At 42.4% G+C, this 19621-nt stretch overlaps 1 protein-coding gene across 1 annotated transcript in view; it reads left to right on the forward strand.

Moving 5' to 3' along the window:
• The window catches only part of LOC126251426 (melanotransferrin), a 149031-nt gene that overhangs the window by 75439 nt on the left and 53971 nt on the right, over window positions 1-19621 (forward strand). The window contains exons 7-8 of the mRNA XM_049951842.1: window positions 8222-8385; window positions 13446-13628. Coding sequence (XP_049807799.1) covers window positions 8222-8385; window positions 13446-13628 — 347 coding nt within the window. The remainder of the gene's footprint in view (window positions 1-8221; window positions 8386-13445; window positions 13629-19621) is intronic.

Below are 19621 nucleotides of genomic sequence, written 5' to 3' on the forward strand. Positions count from 1 at the left end.
TTTGCTACCTGTCTTTGATCTAGTGGGGGTCTGCATATCCCCTTCAACCTGAGACAGTTTCTTCCTGGGGTCTTTTTGGGTTCAAGTCTCTTTAATTCCCTCCACTTTTCTTTAGGAAGCCATTCTTTCCCTTCCCTTTTCCTCTATTCCCTGAGTAGTTTCCTCCTCTGGGCCCCAGACAAGCCTTTGATCTTAATCTGGTCTAGCTTCTTGGTTACAGTTCCCACTTCTGGCTTAGGTCTAGACCCTGATTCAGTAGTGGGAATGCCTTCCATCAGTACTGACCCCGATGTTTGGATATGGGAGGTCTCAATTTGCCCCTGAGTTTGTTTTTCTTTGTTTTCTGTACTCGCGTCCATATTGGTCCCCACAAGATTTGGGGATCTACAAGGTCCACACCACGAATACCCCGCACGGTGTAAGGCTACTTACTCAGGGAGTTTGCCCGGTATCCCTGAGGCTCCGTTTGTGACACATCTTCCCATGTGTCATGGACCCTTGGGTTGGGTCAGGGAGTTGGGTAGGACTAGGAGTGAATAGGGAAGATGGGATGTTGTGGGACACTCTTAGTCTGATCCATCAGCTGAGGCCATTCTGGCAGTAGGTCCTCTACCTTCGGCATAGCCCTCACCTTTACGCGGACATGCAAGCCTCTCCACCCGCATGGACAGTGCTTCATCAAAGTGGTGTCCCCCTGAGAAGCAGGATGGGGAATTAGTGGTTACTGCTTTTATTTTGGACACTAGTGTATTTAGATTGAAAGAGTATATTAGGAGGAAAATTTACATGAAAAAACGTTGAAGTCACAAGGGGACAAAATATCTGGCCAATACATACTTTCTGGGAACAAAATTCTAAGTGTGTGTGATAGATACTACATGTAGCTGTTAGAACTGTTAGTTCGTGTCATAGAAAGGATTGGTGACTAGGTTAGAAAAGATTGCATCAAAGAGAGTTGGAGGTCAAAGACAGTAAATTGGAATAACATGAAACATATCAATCAACACTATGCTACAGGAAATCCTAGAAGCTAGGTGCCTCACTTGTGCCTCCATAGAGCCCCTTACCCTTCCTGATCCACTACTGCCTTCTTCCTGCTTCCCCAATGTATATAAAAACATAAATTTCTGCTATCCCATTGTAGCAGACTTCAAAGCCTGTACTGAATGCATCAGAGCCCTTGTAGAGCAGCACATTCAACCTACCATGCTAAGCAATTTCTGGAACATCTCAAGTCCTCCCCTCAGCAATAGATCCATCCTTACTCATAACTATTTAACATTTAAGGGCCAGACCTACAGTCAAATCCAGGGAGCTATGGTGCAAATCAAGATGGGCTCATCTTATACCAGCCTTTTATTGTCCACCTAGATGATGCATTACTCAACACTGAGAAGCTTTGCCAGCTGGCTTGATACAGTATAACACAGAAATGGGACAGTTTCTCACTAATATACTTCCCACACAACCTACTGTCATCCTCCATTGTCCTCCAAACCATCATAACATCCTTGTCAAAACATATGACGGGCCCAGACCATTAGTCCCACCCAAGGTTCCTATCCCTGCAACAACTGTTCTCACTGTAAAACCTGTTCTATGTTCCAGTCCATTACAACTTACTCCAGCCCCACCACTAATGAATCTTACAACCTCAAAGGCAGAGAAACATGTAAAATTTTGCATGTCGTGCACCAAATAACTTGTGTTCACTGCACAACTTTTTATACTGGAATGATACCCACTTAAGATCTATCTGCTTTGGCGACATTGCATAGCCAACTTGGAGTGTGTTTGAATGCTCACACCCAGTACTACAGCCCAATTTAATTGGTAGGAATTTGATAGCTTTCGGGTTGGACAGTTCTCACCAGCAGTACACCCACCAGAAGCTGGCGTTAATGGCTTCCACTGTGCTACCAACTCTGCTGTGTAAAGTGTTGTGCTTGCTGCCTTTTCTCAAGTAGTAAACTATTCCCGCTGCAGAAAAATGTATCAATTTGAACAACTACCTTAACTCTGGCCCTAATTGAAAACAGATTTATTACATGATTAGACACACTATGTAGATCTACGTCATGTGTAAATTTCAGAATTCTACTTGAGAGTTTTTTGTAGGGGAGAGAGATGTTAAATTTTATACATATTATGAGTTAAATACTGTAAAAATCATGAAAAAGAGATTGCTAAAGGTTTTGTGTAGTAAACACAATACAATACCCAACTTTGTATAGAGCTGTTGTTGAGTTTGGTTTTTTGGTGATCAGTGGAAAAAAAAGTATTTCAGTGAGTTCAGTGCCTCAAGCCCTGGAGATTGGAACTTACTTTCCAACATATATTTACATCAATCCACCCTTCCTTAGCCTCTCTTAAAATCCTCCCCTTTTCATCATGGATAGGATTTCATTATTTACTATATTATTTGTTTCTGTTTTCTCTCTTTCTTTTCAGTTTTTCCTTTTCTTCCCTTTCCGCTTACCTCCTAGTTGTTAACTGCAATATTTATTCAAGTCATAATTTCTCTTCCTCTCAATCCATTTATACTTCTTTCTCTGTCCTCCTATCATCTCCGGTGAGAAACAGACATAGTCCTTACTCCTGTACTTTATTTATTGTCCTACACTCTCTAATGCTTCATCTTTCATCTCTACCCTTCAGTGTCTTCACGACAGGTGGATCTCTCTCAACCTGAGGTCTCCTGTGACCTGCCCCTCCTTTTCAAACTTCCCTTATAGATTAGATGAGTTTGCTGATATTCAGATGAGTTTGTTTCAGTGCACACAGTGCCAGGCTTTAAAGAAAAAGATGTTACTAGAAACCTATATCTACATCCATACTCAAAAGCCACTGTATAGTGTATGTCAGAGGGTATCTTGTACTGCTACTGTTTATTTCCTTTTCTGGTCCACTCACAAATAGAGCAAAGGAAAAATGACTGTTTATATGCCTCCATGGTGGCCATAAGTTTTCTTATCTTTGTGATTCTTACTCAAAGTGCAGTAGAACCATTCTCTGGCCAACTTCAAATGGCAGTTCTCTAAGTTTTCTCAACAGTGTTTCACAAAAAGAATGTTGTGTTCTCTCCAGGGATTCCCATTAGAGTTGATAAAGAATCTTCATAACACTCATAAGTTGATTGGACCTACTGGTACCAAATTTAGCATCCTGCTTCTGAACTGCTTTGATGTTTTTCTTCGGTTTGACCTGGTGGGAATCCTAAACACTCAAATAGCACTCAAGAATCAGTTGCACTAGTGTTGTATAAGTTGCCTCCTTTGGAGATGAACCACATCTTCCTAAAATTGTACCAGTAAATGGATGCTGATCGTTTCTGTTTCCTACTACTGCCCTTACATGCTTGTTCCATTTCATATGGATTTACAGGGTTAAGCATAGATATTTACTTGATGTGACTGTGCCAAACAGCACACTCATAATGCCGTGTTTGATGTAGACAGACTTAACAATGCAGCTAAAAGTATTAAAGGAATTTGTTTTTAGATATATTTTTCCCATGTGGAATGTTTCCCTCTATTATATTCATATATGATGTAACTTACCAAACGAAAGCGTTGGTATGTTGATAGACACACAACCAAACACAAACACACACACAACATTCAAGCTTTCGCAACCCGCAGTTGCTTCATCAGGAAAGAGGGCAGGAGAGGGAAAGACGAAAGGATGTGGGTTTTAAGGGAGAGGGTAAGGAGTCATTCCAATCCCGGGAGTGGAAAGACTTACCTTAGGGGGCAAAAGGGACAGGTATACACTCGCGTGCACACACACACACACATATCCATCCGCTTATATACAGACACAAGCAGACATATGTAAAGGCAAAGAGTTTGGGCAGAGATGTCAGTCGAGGCGGAAGTACAGAGGCAAAGATGTTGTTGAATGACAGGTGAGGTATGAGCGGCGGCAACTTGAAATTAGTGGAGGTTGAGGCCTGGTGGGTAACGGGAAGAGAGGATATATTGAAGGGCAAGTTCCCATCTCCTGAGTTCTGACAGGTTGGTGTTAGTGGGAAGTATCCAGATAACCCGGACGGTGTAACACTGAGCCAAGATGTGCTGGCCGTGCACCAAGGCATGTTTAGCCACAGGGTGATCCTCACTACCAACAAACACTGTCTGCCTGTGTCCATTCATGTAAATGGACAGTTTGTTGCTAGTCATTCACACATGGAAAGCTTCACAGTGTAGGCAGGTTAGTTGGTAAATCACGTGGGTGCTTTCACATGTGGCTCTGCCTTTGATTGTGTTCACCTTCTGGGTTACAGGACTGGAGTAGGTGGTGGTGGGAGGGTGCATGGGACAGGTTTTACACCGGGGGCGGTTACAATAATGGGAGCCAGAGGTAATCCCATTCCTGATGTCCAGGCAGAGCTTCAAGGAATCCTTAGAACCCTAGGCCCCCTACAAAACCTTACACCTGACTCCATCAATCTCCTGACCTCACCGACAAACCCGTACCCCTACCTTCTACCTATTTCCTAAAATTCATAAACCCAATCATCCTGGCCGCCCCATTGTAGCTGGTTACCAAGCCCCCACAGAATGTATCTCTGTTCACGTAGCTGAACACCTTCAACCCATTGCATGCAGTCTCCCATCCTTCATCAAAGACACCAACCACTTTCTCGAACGCCTGTAATCCTTACCCAAACTGTTACCCCCAGAAACCATCCTTGTAACCATTGATGCCACTTCCTTATACACAAATATTCCGCACGTCCAGGGCCTCACTGCGATGAGCACTTCCTTTCACGCCGGTCACCTGCCACCCTACCTAAAACCTCTTTCCTCATTACCTTAGCCAGCTTCATCCTGACTCACAACTTCTTCACTTTTGAAGGCCAGACATACCAACAATTAAAGGGAACAGCCATGGGTACCAGGATGGCCCCCTCGTAAGCCAACCTATTTATGGATCGCTTAGAGGAAGCCTTCTTGGTTACCCAGGCCTGCCAACACAAAGTTTGGTACAGATTTATTGATGACATCTTCATGATCTGGACTCACAGTGAAGAAGAACTCCAGAATTTCCTCTCCAACCTCAACTCCTTTGTTTCCATCAGATTCAACTGATCCTACTCCAAATCCCATGCCACTTTCCTTGACGTTGACCTCCATCTGTCCAATGGTCAGCTTCACACATCTGTCCACATCAAATCCACCAACAAGCAACAGTAACTCCATTATGACAGCTGCCACCCATTCCACATCAAATGGGGATTTGGAGTAGGACCAGGTGAATCTGATGGAACCAAAGGAGTTGGGGTTGGAGAGGAAATTCTGAAGTTCTTCTTCAGTGTGAGTCCAGATCATGAAGATGTCATCAATAAATCTGTACCAAACTCTGGGTTGGCAGGCCTGGGTAACCAAGAAGGCTTACTCTAAGCGACCCATGAATAGGTTGGCGTACGAGGGGGCCATCCTGGTACCCACGGCTGTTCCCTTTAATTGTTGGTATGTCTGGCCTTCAAAAGTGAAGAAGTTGTGGGTCAGGATGAAGCTGGCTGAGGTGATGAGGAAAGAGGTTTTAGGTAGGGTGGCAGGTGATCGGCGTGAAAGAAAGTGCTCCATCGCAGCGAGGCCCTGGACGTGCGGAATATTTGTGTATAAGGAAGTGGCATCAATGGTTACAAGGAAGGTTTCCGGGGGTAACAGATTGGGTAAGGATTCCAGGCGTTCGAGAAAGTGGTTGGTGTCTTTGATGAAGGATGGGAGACTGCATGTAATGGGTTGAAGGTGTTGATCTACGTAGGCAGAGATACGTTCTGTGGGGGCTTGGTAACCAGCTAGAATGGGGCGGCCGGGATGATTGGGTTTGTGGATTTTAGGAAGAAGGTAGAAGGTAGGGGTGCGGGGTGTCGGTGGGGTCAGGAGGCTGATGGAGTCAGGTGAAAGGTTTTGTAGGGGGCCTAAGGTTCTGAGGATTCCTTGAAGCTCCGCCTGGACATCGGGAATGGGGTTACCTTGGCAAACTTTTTATGTGGTGTTGTCTGAAAGCTGACGCAGTCCCTCAGCCACATACTCCTGACGATCAAGTACCACGGTCGTGGAACCCTTGTCCGCCGGAAGAATAACGATGGATCGGTCAGCCTTCAGATCACGGATATCCTGGGCTTCAGCAGTGGTGATGTTGGGAGTAGGATTAAGGTTTTTTAAGAAGGATTGAGATGCAAGGCTGGAAGTCAGAAATTCCTGGAAGGTTTGGAGAGGGTGATTTTGAGGAAGAGGAGGTGGGTCCCGCTGCGATGGAGGACGGAACTGTTCCAGGCAGGGTTCAATTTGGATGGTGTCTTGGGGTTTGGATCATTAGGAGTAGGATTAGGATCATTTTTCTTTGTGGCAAAGTGATATTTCCAGCAGAGAGTACGAGTGTAGGACAGTAAATCTTTGACGAGGGCTGTTTGGTTGAATCTGGGAGTGGGGCTGAAGGTGAGGCCTTTGGACAGGACAGAGGTTTCGGATTGGGAGAGAGGTTTGGAGGAAAGGTTAACTACTGAATTAGGGTGTTGTGGTTCCAGGTTGTGTTGATTGGAATTTTGAGGTTTTGGAGGGAGTGGAGCTGGAAGTGGGAGATTGAGTAGATGGGAGAGACTGGGTTGGTGTGCAATGAGAGGAGGTTGATGTTTGCTGGAAAGGTTGTGAAGGGTGAGTGAGTTGCCTTTCCGGAGGTGGGAAACCAGGAGATTGGATAGTTTTTTGAGGTGTAGGGTGGCATGCTGTTCTAATTTACGGTTGGCCTGTAGGAGGATGCTCTGAACAGCCGGTGTGGATGTGGGAGAGGAAAGATTAAGGACTTTTATTAAGGATAGGAGTTGACGGGTGTGTTCATTGGCTGAGTTGATGTGTAGGTGAAGGATTAGGTGGGTGAGGGCAATGGATTGTTCAGTTTGGAACTGGTATAGGGACTGATGGAAAGAAGGGTTGCAGCCAGAGATGGGAACTTTAAGTGTGAGGCCTTTGGGGGTAATGCCAAATGTCAGACAAGCCTGAGAATATATATATATATATATATATATATATATATATATATATATATATAGAGAGAGAGAGAGAGAGAGAGAGAGAGAGAGAGAGAGAGAGTTATAATAGAGGGAAACATTCCACGTAGGAAAAATATATCTAAAAACAAAGATGATGTGACTTACCGAACGAAAGCGCTGGCAGGTCGATAGACACACAAACACACACACAAAATTCAAGCTTTCGCAACAAACTGTTGCCTCATCAGGAAAGAGGGAAGGAGAGGGAAAGACGAAAGGATGTGGGTTTTAAGGGAGAGGGTAACGAGTCATTCCAATCCAGGGAGCGGAAAGACTTACCTTAGGGGGGGAAAAAAGGACAGGTATACACTCGCACACACACACATATCCATCCGCACATATACAGACATGTGGATGGATAGGTGTGTGTGTGCGAGTGTATACCCATCCTTTTTTCCCCCTAAGGCAAGTCTTTCCGCTCCCTGGATTGGAATGACTCATTACCCTCTCCCTTAAAACCCAAATCCTTTCGTCTTTCCCTCTCCTTCCCTCTTTCCTGACGAGGCAACCGTTGGTTGCGAAAGCTAGAATTTTGTGTGTATGTTTGGCCTTTACAAATGTCTGCTTGTGTCTGTGTATGTGCGGATGGATATGTGTGTGTGTGCGAGTGTATACCTGTCCTTTTTTTCCCCCCTAAGGTAAGTCTTTCCACTCCCGGGATTGGAATGACTCCTTACCCTCTCCCTTAAAACCCACATCCTTTCGTCTTTCACTCTCCTTCCCTCTTTCCTGATGAGGCAACAGCTTGTTGCGAAAGCTTGAATTTCGTGTGTATGTTTGTGTTTGTTTGTTTGTTTGTCTATCGACCTGCCAGCACTTTCGTTCGGTAAGTCACGTCATCTGTGTTTTTATATATATATATATAAATAAATTTCTGGAAGCAAAAATCATGTCATTGTGTTTTGTGTGCCATAGGGTGTGCAAGTATCCTGAACAGAATTTAATTCTTATTATTTTTGAGCAAATATATTTAATATATTTGGAACTTCATAACAGGCTTGCTTGAACAGTGTGGACGGGAAATGAAATGAAATGAAACTGATAAGCAGAGTGGCCAGTTCTTTCATTGTCATATCAAATTTCATCCCTGAACTGGACTGTATAACACCATTGTATTAGTTAGTTGACAAACAAAACTGTACCTGTTGTTCTCTTTTCCAGCTGGGGTGCTGAGAACAGATTTTGAATTATTGTGTCGTGATGGAAGTCACAGAACACTTGATGAATACGCAAACTGCAACTGGGGAAGATCGCCAACAAATGCTGTGGTTACCACATCAGCAAAAAATGTGGACATGCGATATCATTACCAAAAGTTTCTAAAAGTAAGTGATATTCTTGTAGTGTTGCTACAAACTTAGAGAGACTGCATAGCTTCTTGTCTCACATGTTCGTTTGTTGAAATGGCACTTCATGAAGTATTAAGCTTTCCTGAATTAATTGTGTTTCATAAGGGCTATCCAAAAAGTAACAGACATTTTGGTCTATTGTGGCGGGGGGGGGGGGGGGGGGGGGCAGGGCTACAGCCACCATCTTGGTGCCATAACTTTCCTACACTCAGTACCCATCCACTGGTGGTAGCTTATAGTCTGTTTCTCTTGTTATTTTGCTTTCTGTGACATTTTAAAATGTGCACTGCAGTAAAATATGTGATTAGGTCTTTGTTGGCAAAAAACAGCATACCAATTGAAATTTTTGAAACACCAAGTTAAGATGTGCAATACAGAATAAGTTTTGGGGAAAATTTAGCCCAAAAGTTTTGAATTTGCACATCAACGCACTGTCACACACGGCCAGTCGTACTAGAGAGCTCCCATGGGGTTTATCTGAGAGGTATGTGATCATCCACTACACAGTCCAGATTTGGCACCAAGTGACTACCACCTCTTTCCAACAGTGAAGACATGGCTTGCTATGTAACTCATTGATACCGACACTGAACTGCGTGCCATTACACACTGGTGGTTGCAATCACAGTTGGAAGATTCCTATAGAGATGGTACTGAAAAATTTGTGCTGCAGTATGTAAGTGCTTCGCTTTGAATGGTGGTTATGTAGAAAAATAGGTTAAGCATGTACCTTTAAAATGTGTTTATTAAAATTTGGTTGTCCCATATCAATTTTTTATTTCAAAATGTCTACTACTTTCTGCATACCCCTTGTACAGTGACATACATGTGCTATAGTGTGTATTAAAATCAAGTTTACAATCAGTAGAACATCTCGTTTGAAGTGAGAACATAAATGCAGAAATGAGAGAAAGTGTTATGTATTGAATGTCATGTATTCATTAGCTGTATTAAGGAAGTTATACTAAAAAGCCATAGTTTGATTGAATCAACACCCATAGGCAATACATTTTAAATGAGGTATGAAGTGTGGGCTATAGTAATCAAAACAAAACAAAAATTGAAGGGATGTAAACTTTTCAGTCCTTCCAAATGAGCCAGGTATAAATTTGTGAGTCTTTCAGTTGGTCATCATTACATATGTAATTTGGAGGAATGGAGAAAGCCAGAAAGGAGGCACACATGGGGTAAAAGCTGACACAGCAGGATTTGTTTAAAACATAATTCATTGCATGTAAAAAAACTGAAGGTGTGTGTAAACCAAGGAAAATTTTTAGCGAAAATTGCATTAAAAACCAGTCAAGTCAGATATTCAACTCCTTTAAACATTTAAACTAAGTAGAACAATGTCTGGTAACTATGGTTTTGTAGTCATTTCTTAGTCTAGTAGCATTTGTTGTTAACAGTACATGAACACTCCACCTCCTCATTCATCATGCCATACCTGGATGTGTTCTACTATATGGAGAGTGTTTCTACACAATCAAAATAAAGTGCTAGGTAATAATAAGTCATAAGTGATACATGAGCCAACAGTGTTATAACGCAACATGAGAAAGAGCCCCCACCTCATCCCATGGCACTCAGTGTCCATCAGATGAGTTGAAACCATGTGGTATAATTGTCTTCTCATGGTCTGACTGTGGGGTACAGACTTTTTCCTAGTGTTAAACAAATTGCAGTGGTTATCATCATGTTTCTGTGTTCTCCATGTTCATTCAAAATATGAGGCATTTTTCTATTTGGCTTAATTTTTTTCTAATATGTTGCCTCCAGTATTTGTCCCAACCATCTATGTTTCTAGTAATCTTAATGCTTGGAGTTTCTTGTCATGTACCACAGATTATAATTATGTATTCATCACTTCATCATTGTATTACAGAAACTTCTTTTTTACTGGGTGATATCGACTCCACCCCAAATAAAACATCCTCACCGACCCCAACCACTGCGCATATTTATGCCAAAGCCAGTTTCAACATTACACCCCACTAACCCCTTTCACATGTTCTACATCCACATTTATCCAAAACTGAAGTGACAAGATTTAAACTTAGACAATACAGTTTTCAAAGCTACATTGTTGCTCCTCAGGATCATCTTAAGTACTAATTATAGGAAGTGTTTTGTGCACATGACACTGAGTTACGTATTTGAAAAGCCTGCTGTGTGAATCCGTCGGCTACATATGTGACTTAGCACCTTCCTGTGCTTTGTATGTAACTTATACATAGCCCGTTCAGAACATCAGACTTCAGGATTTTATAATAGGTTGTTCATTTCCATTTGAATGTGTCCATTAAGTTAATTTGTGCAAATAACTACTTAAATCTTCCCAGAATGAGATTTTCACTCTGCAGCGGAGTGTGCGCTGATATGAAACTTCCTGGCAGATTAAAACTGTGTGCCCGACCGAGACTCGAACTCGGGACCTTTGCCTTTCGCGGGCAAGTGCTCTACCAAGTGGTAGAGCACTACCAAGTGGTAGAGCACTTGCCCGCGAAAGGCAAAGGTCCCGAGTTCGAGTCTCGGTCGGGCACACAGTTTTAATCTGCCAGGAAGTTTCATATCAGTGCACACTCCGCTGCAGAGTGAAAATCTCATTCTGGAAACATCCCCCAGGCTGTGGCTAAGCCATGTCTCCGCAATATCCTTTCTTTCAGGAGTGCTAGTTCTGCAAGTTTCGCAGGAGAACTTTTGTAAAGTTTGGAAGGTAGGAGACGAGGTACTGGCAGAAGTAAAGCTGTGAGTACCGGGCGTGAGTCGTGCTTCGGTAGCTCAGTTGGTAGAGCACTTGCCCGCGAAAGGCAAAGGTCCCGAGTTCGAGTCTCGGTCGGGCACACAGTTTTAATCTGCCAGGAAGTTTCATACTTAAATCTTCCTGGAGTAGTCCAGAAATACAGCAATTTGTGCACCTTCAATGCTGTTAGCAGAAATTGTGTAACTGTTCAGATTAGAGAGCTTTAAGTACCATATTTACCCAATTATAAGTTGAAACTTTTCCCAAATTCGTCATTTGAAAAGTACATGGTTGTCTAACATTTGCACATTAAACTATTGCTGCTCAGCTCAACATTTTTGCATTGTGTAATAGATTAATATAGGTATTGTACATTTACAGATGAAGCTTTAGCATCTGTGGTCACACCAGATTTAATTTGAAGAATTTGGGTGGCTGGGAGTGGAAACAGTGGCACAAGCTTTTCTAACCATAAGACGAATGTGAGGAGGAGAGCAGGAAGCAGGCAGCATATTTCATTGTGATACCAACCACAGAAATGTATAGCATGTATTATAGCTTTTTATGAACACCATCCATATTTAAATCTGTTTCCTTGAATCCGTTTGTAGTCAGAAGTGAATCAACTTGAAAATTGGACCAACACTCATCTGTAGTACAAATTTCTGCAAGAGACCACAAAAGTCTAGATAGGGACAACTGACATACGTATGTGTTTTGTGCAGTAAGTTGTTATTGTTCACTGTGAGGTATGATAGGAATGAAAGATGTGTCAGCAGCTGGTTTTGTGCAGCCAATGAAAGAGCAGTGGGTAATGACATGCTTGGACACAAGATATGAAGGATTTTGACCACATTCTTGCATCAGTATAAATACAAAATCCACTCTTTATTAAGGAAAAACAGCTGTGCTCTTAAGTCCCAGTATAACCACATCATCATAATATTTGTGTCAACCAAGATTATATATTTCATTGCTACACACACATAGAAATACATTGGCTGTTTCCTCACCTCTCATTGCTTTGGTGAAACCATCAACCCACTGTCTATGTACAGCTTACAAATGAGGATATGGTTACCAGTGCTGATGATCATGATTGATTATCATAATTGATTATGACTATGATTAAAAATAGTGACACCACAGATGACTGGCTTAAATAATAAGTAAAAAAGTGAAGATAAAAATTGGCATAAACAATTTATTTTTATAAAACTTTATCTATTGTGGGTGAGGAATATGGCAACTGTGATGAGTAAAGGTTTCTTCAAATTACTGCAACCAGTCGCCTTTTTGTTGTGTTCTTCAATTTATTTTTTATTATTTCGTTACCAGTTTGGAACCACCTAGCGATGTGTCATCAGGTGGTACATATATTAATTGTTTGTAGCAGCGTGGGAGTCATGTAGAGTGATTAGTATCCATTGATTGGATGTTGCTGTACATAGTATTCTGGAAAACATACTGAATGTTTTCCAGTGATGTTAATTGTACTGCACTTAACACACTGAGACACAGGTAACACTTTCCACATGCTTCACAAAACATAAATAACATTTTCTAAAGCATTTGAAATGTGTTACCTGTGGCTAAGTGTGTAAAGTGCAGTACAATTAACATCACTGGAAAATGTATTACATTAAATATGTTTTCCAAATACTGTGTACACCGGCATCCAACCATCGATTACTAATCACTCTACATGACTCCCACACTGCTGCAAACAATTAAAGTATGTACAATCTAATGATGAATCGCTAGCTGGTTCCTAACCGGTAATGGGATAGTAAAAAATAAATTGAAGAACAAAACAAAAGTAATTTGAAGAAACTTTTATTTCTTTTTATTTATTTTATTTCTTCGCGTATTATCAAAAAGGAGACATTCAGTGTATGAGAAGCAGATACCTTCTGTCAGTTAAACAGTTTGTAATGTTGATTAGGTGGAGTATGTTAAAAATAAAATATTAGGTAGAGTACATTAAAATTACAATCTTTTCAAGGAGGCTCTCAAGAAAAGAGGCATTTTTTATACTCAGGATCGTATTATACTCGACTAAATACAGTATTTAAAATTATCTTTACACTGATATAGTTTCTTAGCTGGTGTGCCATATACAATGTACCTTAATCACAGTGAGCTTGATTGGCTGTATTTTGTCTTTTCGAATAATTCTGATATTTAGTCATGTGTTGTTAATTTCAAAATCTATTGTATTTAGCACAAATGACACTGTTCTCCCCTGTTAGATGATACAGAAGTTAATTCTCTAATACTTAGTTTGATATTTCAGAAAGCTGTTCAGCTGTATGGTAAAAAGCCAGTGACAAGACCAACTTCCAGTACTACAAATCAAAATGGATTTTTTGGAACAACTAATGATGTGACATCAACTGAGGCTGTTCCAATTGAATCATTTCAGCTGTTCTTTAGTCCAGGCAACGATAGTTTTGTGTCACATAACCTGCTGTTTCAGGTAATGGTCATGTTCAATACAGAATTTCTGTAATTAATATAAAATGTAAATGTGAATTAGAGATATGAACATTTGAAATGTAAGTAATGCTGAGTGGTGCAGGCTGTAATGACCAGTGCCCGAAATTGCAGTACAGTACATGAAAAGGCATCATGTGATTAAGTAGGAACTTAGAACAGACATACACATATCTTTAATTAATTTTATTGTCTCTTAAACCATTCTCAGTACCTTTCATTGTTTGACAGAAGTAGTGACTCACTCATGGGCTGAATATACATATTGGGATTTGTTTCATTGGTCCCAGAGTCATTTGTAGTCCTGTACAAAGTCTTGTAGAGGTAAAATTAGAGTCTCTGTCAATTATGTGGCAAACTTTGATGCTGATTTCTTAACCTGTACTTGCGAGTGGAGAACTGAAGGGTGTTGTGAATAGATCAGATTTGTTCTATTTGCAGAAACCAGTTATTTGATTAGCAGAGTATGCATGGTGTACATATAAGTGTTGTTTAGTTTCACAAAATCTCTCTTAGGTCCGTGTAGTTACCCCCACAGAGACGAGTAGTTCATCTGTTTACAGAATAAAATACACATTCTTGCTGATAAAAAGAGAGAACGTAAACCTGGTTGTCTTTAACTGCGGAAGAATTAATAGAGCTGCTACACAGTGCTCCAAGTAGAAAGTTTGCTGAAGACAGAAATAAGTAGCTAGTTAGTATTTCATTTTGAATGAAGTGTGTATTGGAAAGAATTGGTGAAAGCCAACGATGATGACATGTTTTTTTTAATTGTAAAACATAACAGTTATAATTAGTGATGTGATACTACTTTAGAATATAAAACAATCTGAAATGATAATAGAGAGGAAAGGTGAGCTAACAGTAATAACCAATTTTTTCTGTCAAGACAATTGCATCAAGTATCAAAATTATTGAATGCTTCTGAGAAAGATGGAGAGAGTTGCACATAAATTCACCAGTCATGTATTTCAATTTATTGGCAGTAGCTTGATAACACATACAATTAGCCAAGTAACAGGGACAAATGTTCATGCAATACTGTACTAAATATCTGTCATGAAATTAATCCTTAGGAGTCAGTCAGTTAACCATTTTTTACTGTCATAAGTAGAATATATGCCAGTGAACATATCTAAACTTTTTGATGCAGTGAATGTGTAGAAAGTAATCATTGACAGTAAGTCTATAATATCATCAGTGAGACAAAGCCTTGAATAAAAGCAGTCAGAAAATATTTGAGTATTGCAAGTGTGTCTGGAAGCTGATTCCTGGTTGCCTCACAGTTATTAACAGATATTCAACCATTGGGAGAAAAACTTGAAGGTTATAAGACATAAGACACTACAAGGCAAGCACTTTAATAAGTAAATGATGTGCAAGGTAGATGAGATAGATGGAGGATTGCAAAACTAAGAAGCAAACAAATTACTTAATAGAGAGCTCAAACTGAAGGATACTTGTTAGATTATATGTCAATGTAAAACAGCTGCCTAGTGTGGAACCAGGATAAATGATGTAGGGGTTACAAGAAGTGAGCAACCCTGCCAATGGCTCTTGGCAGTTGTTAGTGTGGTCAGGATCTCATGAATGTGTTCTTCTGGTGGAGGTGGGACTTATATAACTGAGGACAGTGGTTCAATGTCTATAGGCACCTCATAGTCTGTTCCCCGTAGTGATCCATAATATTTTCATCAAGCTGGAATCAAGGTGCAAATGCCATGAATAACCACACTTCTTTCTACTTGGCTGTAGTTCGCATGGACTGTTGTTATTTGCATGCAGTTGGTTGTTACAAGCTGCTTAGCAAATGAATGGAACATTTTCAGATAGGTGCAGGAAGATTTTGAATTGCTTTGACATGTGCTCGAGACTGTGCAGTATGTGGCAGAGGTGGTTGGTTATCATGTGTTAATGTGCTACAGCATGCAGTAAATGTTGCACTAAAATTATGCCATTTCTCTTTTAATGCAAGCCAGATATCACCTTTAAATTTTCTCTGAATGGGAGCTATAAATTGCATTAAAATTACACCATTTCTCTTTGAATGCATGTTGATATGGGAAAAAAACCATGGAGACATGTTTTATAGTGATCCCTCAGGATAACTATAAACCAATGTCAAATGCTGAAATGATTGTCATCCACACTATGATCAACTCATGCAAGTAACACATATGTCTATTTTCAACTGTGCATACTGTGATGTGACATCATCCCTTCCGGCACTATAAGTGCTAAGTTGCCAAAAGCACCATGTCACTGTTTTCCATATATATATATATATATATGTATAAAACCATCTGTCCAACGGCCAGCTTCACACGTCCGTCCACATCAAACCCACCAACCAGCTGCCCCCATTCCACATAAAACAGTCCCTTCCCTACAGCCTAGGTCTTCGTGGCAAACGAATCTGCTCCAGTTCGGAAACCCTGAACCATTACACCAAAAACCTGAAAACAGCTTTCGCATCCCGCAACTACCCTCCCGACCTGGTACAGAAGCAAATAACCAGAGCCACTTCCTCATCCCCTCAAACCCAGAACCTCCCACAGAAGAACCACAAAAGTGCCCCACTTGTAACAGGATACTTTCCGGGACTGGATCAGACTCTGAATGTGGCTCTCCAGCAGGGATACGACTTCCTCAAATCCTGCCCTGAAATGAGATCCATCCTTCATGAAATCCTCCCCACTCCACCAAGAATGTCTTTCCGCCGTCCACCTAACCTTCGTAACCTCTTGGTTCATCCCTATGAAATCCCCAAACCCCCTTCCCTACCCTCTGGCTCCTACCCTTGTAACCGCCCCCGATGTAAAACCTGTCCCATGCACCCTCCCACCACCACCACCTACTCCAGTCCTGTAACCCGGAAGGTGTACACGATCAAAGCCAGAGCCACGTGTGAAAGCACCCACGTGATTTACCAACTGACCTGCCTACACTGTGAAGCTTTCTATGTGGGAATGACCAGCAACAAACTGTCCATTCGCATGAATGGACACAGGCAGACAGTATTTGTTGGTAATGAGGATCACCCTGTGGCTAAAGAAGCCTTGGTGCATGGCCAGCACATCTTGGCACAGTGTTACACCGTCCGGGTTATCTGGATACTTCCCACTAACACCAACCTGTCAGAACTCCGGAGATGGGAACTTGCCCTTCAGTATATCCTCTCTTCTCATTATCCGCCAGGCCTCAACCTCCGCTAATTTCAAGTTGCCGCCGCTCATACCTCACCTGTCTTTCAACGACATCTTTGCCTCTGTACTTCTGCCTCGACTGACATCTCTGCCAAATCTCTTTGCCTTTACAAATGTCTGCTTGTGTCTGTGTATGTGTGGTTGGATATGGGTGCTCGTGCGAGTGTATACCTGTCCTTTTTTCCCCCTAAGGTAACTCTTTCCGCTCCCGGGATTGGAATGACTCCTTACCCTCACCCTTAAAACCCACATCCTTTCGTCTTTCCCTCTCCTTCCCTCTTTCCTGATGAAGCAACCGTTGGTTGCGAAAGCTTGAATTTTGTGTGTATGTTTGTGTTTCTATCGACCTGCCAGCACTTTCGTTTGGTAAGTCACCTCATCTTTGTTTTTAGATATATTTTTCCCACGTGGAAAATATATATATAAAAAAAACAAAGATGATGTGACTTACCAAATGAAAGTGCTGGCAGGTACTTCCCACTAACACCAACCTGTCAGAACTCCGGAGATGGGAACTTGCCCTTCAGTATATCCTCTCTTCTCATTATCCGCCAGGCCTCAACGGGAAAGCGCTGGTAGATAGGCACAATAAAAAACACACAAACACACACACAAAATTTTGAGCTTTCGCAACCCCCGGTTGCTTCGTCAGGAAAGAGGGAAGGAGAGGGAAAGATGAAAGGATGTGGGTTTTAAGGGAGAGAGTAAGGAGTCGTTCCAATCCCGGGAGTGGAATGACTTACCTTAGGGGGGAAAAAGGACAGGTATACACTCGCGCGCATGCACACACACACACACACACACACACACACACACACACACACACACACACACACACACACACCTATCCATCCACACATATACAGACACAAGCAGACATATTTAAAGACAAAGAGTTTGGGCAGAGATGTCAGTCGAGGTGGAAGTGCAGAGGCAAAGATGTTGTTGAATGGCAGGCGAGGTATGAGTGGCGGCAACTTGAAATTAGCGGAGATTGAGGCCTGGTGGATAACGGGAAGAGAGGATATATTGAAGGGCAAGTTCCCATCTCCGGAGTTCGGATAGGTTGGTGTTAGTGGGAAGTATCCAGATAACCCGGACAGTGTAACACTGTGCCAAGATGTGCTGGCCGTGCACCACGGCATGTTTAGCCATAGGGTGATCCTCATTACCAACAAACACTGTCTGCCTGTGTCCATTCATGCGAATGGACAGTTTGTTGCTGGTCATTCCCACATAGAAAGCGTCACAGTGCAGGCAGGTCAGTTGGTAAATCACGTGGGTGCTTTCACACGTGGCTCTGCCTTCGATCGTGTACAACTTCCGGGTTACAGGACTGGAGTAGGTGGTGGTTGGGGGGTGCATGGGACAGGTTTTACACCGGGGGCAGTTACAAGGGTAGGAGCCAGAGGGTAGGGAAGGTGGTTTGGGGATTTCATAGGGATGAACCAAGAGGTTACGAAGGTTAGGTGGACGGCGGAAAGACACTCTTGGTGGAGTGGGGAGGATATCATGAAGGATGGATCTCATTTCGGGGCAGGATTTGAGGAAGTTGTATCCCTGCTGGAGAGCCACATTCAGAGTCTGATCCAGTCCCGGGAAGTATCCTGTCACAAGTGGGGCACTTTTGGGGTTCTTCTGTGAGAGGTTCTGGGTTTGAGGGGATGAGGAAGTGGCTCTCGTTATTTGCTATTTGCTTCTGTACCAGGTCGGGAGGGTAGTTGCGGGATGCGAAGGCTGTTTCCAGGTTGTTGGTGTAATGGTTCAGGGATTCACGACTGGAGCAGATTCGTTTGCCACGAAGACCTAGGCTGTAGGGAAGGGACCGTTTGATGTGGAATGGGTGGCAGCTGTCATAATGGAGTTACTGTTGCTTGTTGGTGGATTTGATGTGGACGGATGTGTGAAGCTGGCCATTGGATAGATGGAGGTCAACGTCAAGGAAAGTGGCGTGGGATTTGGAGTAGGATCAGTTGAATCTGATGGAACCAAAGGAGTTGAGGTTGGAGAGGAAATTCTGGAGTTCTTCTTCACTGTGAGTCCAGATCATGAAGATGTCATCAATAAATCTGTACCAAACTTTGTGTTGGCAGGCCTGGGTAACCAAGAAGGCTTCCTCTAAGTGACCCATAAATAGGTTGGCATACGAGGGGGCCATCCTGGTACCCATGGCTGTTCCCTTCAATTGTTGGTATGTCTGGCCTTCAAAAGTGAAGAAGTTGTGAGTCAGGATGAAGCTGGCTAAGGTAATGAGGAAAGAGGTTTTAGGTAGGGTGGCAGGTGATCGGCGTGAAAGGAAGTGCTCCATCGCAGCGAGGCCCTGGACGTGCAGAATATTTGTGTATAAGGAAGTGGCATCTATGGTTACAAGGATGGTTTCCGGGGGTAACAGATTGGGTAAGGTTTCCAGGCGTTCGAGAAAGTGGTTGGTGTCTTTGATGACGACATATTTTTCCCACGTGGAATGTTTCCCTAGTCCCGTTACCCACCAGGCCTCAACCTCGGCTAATTTCAAGTTGCCGCCGCTCATACCTCACCTGTCGTTCAACAACTTCTTTGCCTCTGTACTTCCGCCTCGACTGACATCTCTGCCCAAACTCTTTGCCTTTACATATGTCTGCTTGTGTCTGTATATGTGCGGATGGATATGTGTGTGTGTGTGTGTGTGTGTGTGTGTGTGTGTGTGTGTGAGAGTGCGCGTGCGCGCGCCTGTGTGTACCTGTCCCTTTTTCCCCCCCCAAGGTAAGTATTTCCGCTCCCGGGATTGGAA

This window comes from Schistocerca nitens, chromosome 4 (assembly GCF_023898315.1).
Source record: "Schistocerca nitens isolate TAMUIC-IGC-003100 chromosome 4, iqSchNite1.1, whole genome shotgun sequence".
Classification (NCBI taxonomy): Eukaryota; Metazoa; Arthropoda; class Insecta; order Orthoptera; family Acrididae; genus Schistocerca; species Schistocerca nitens.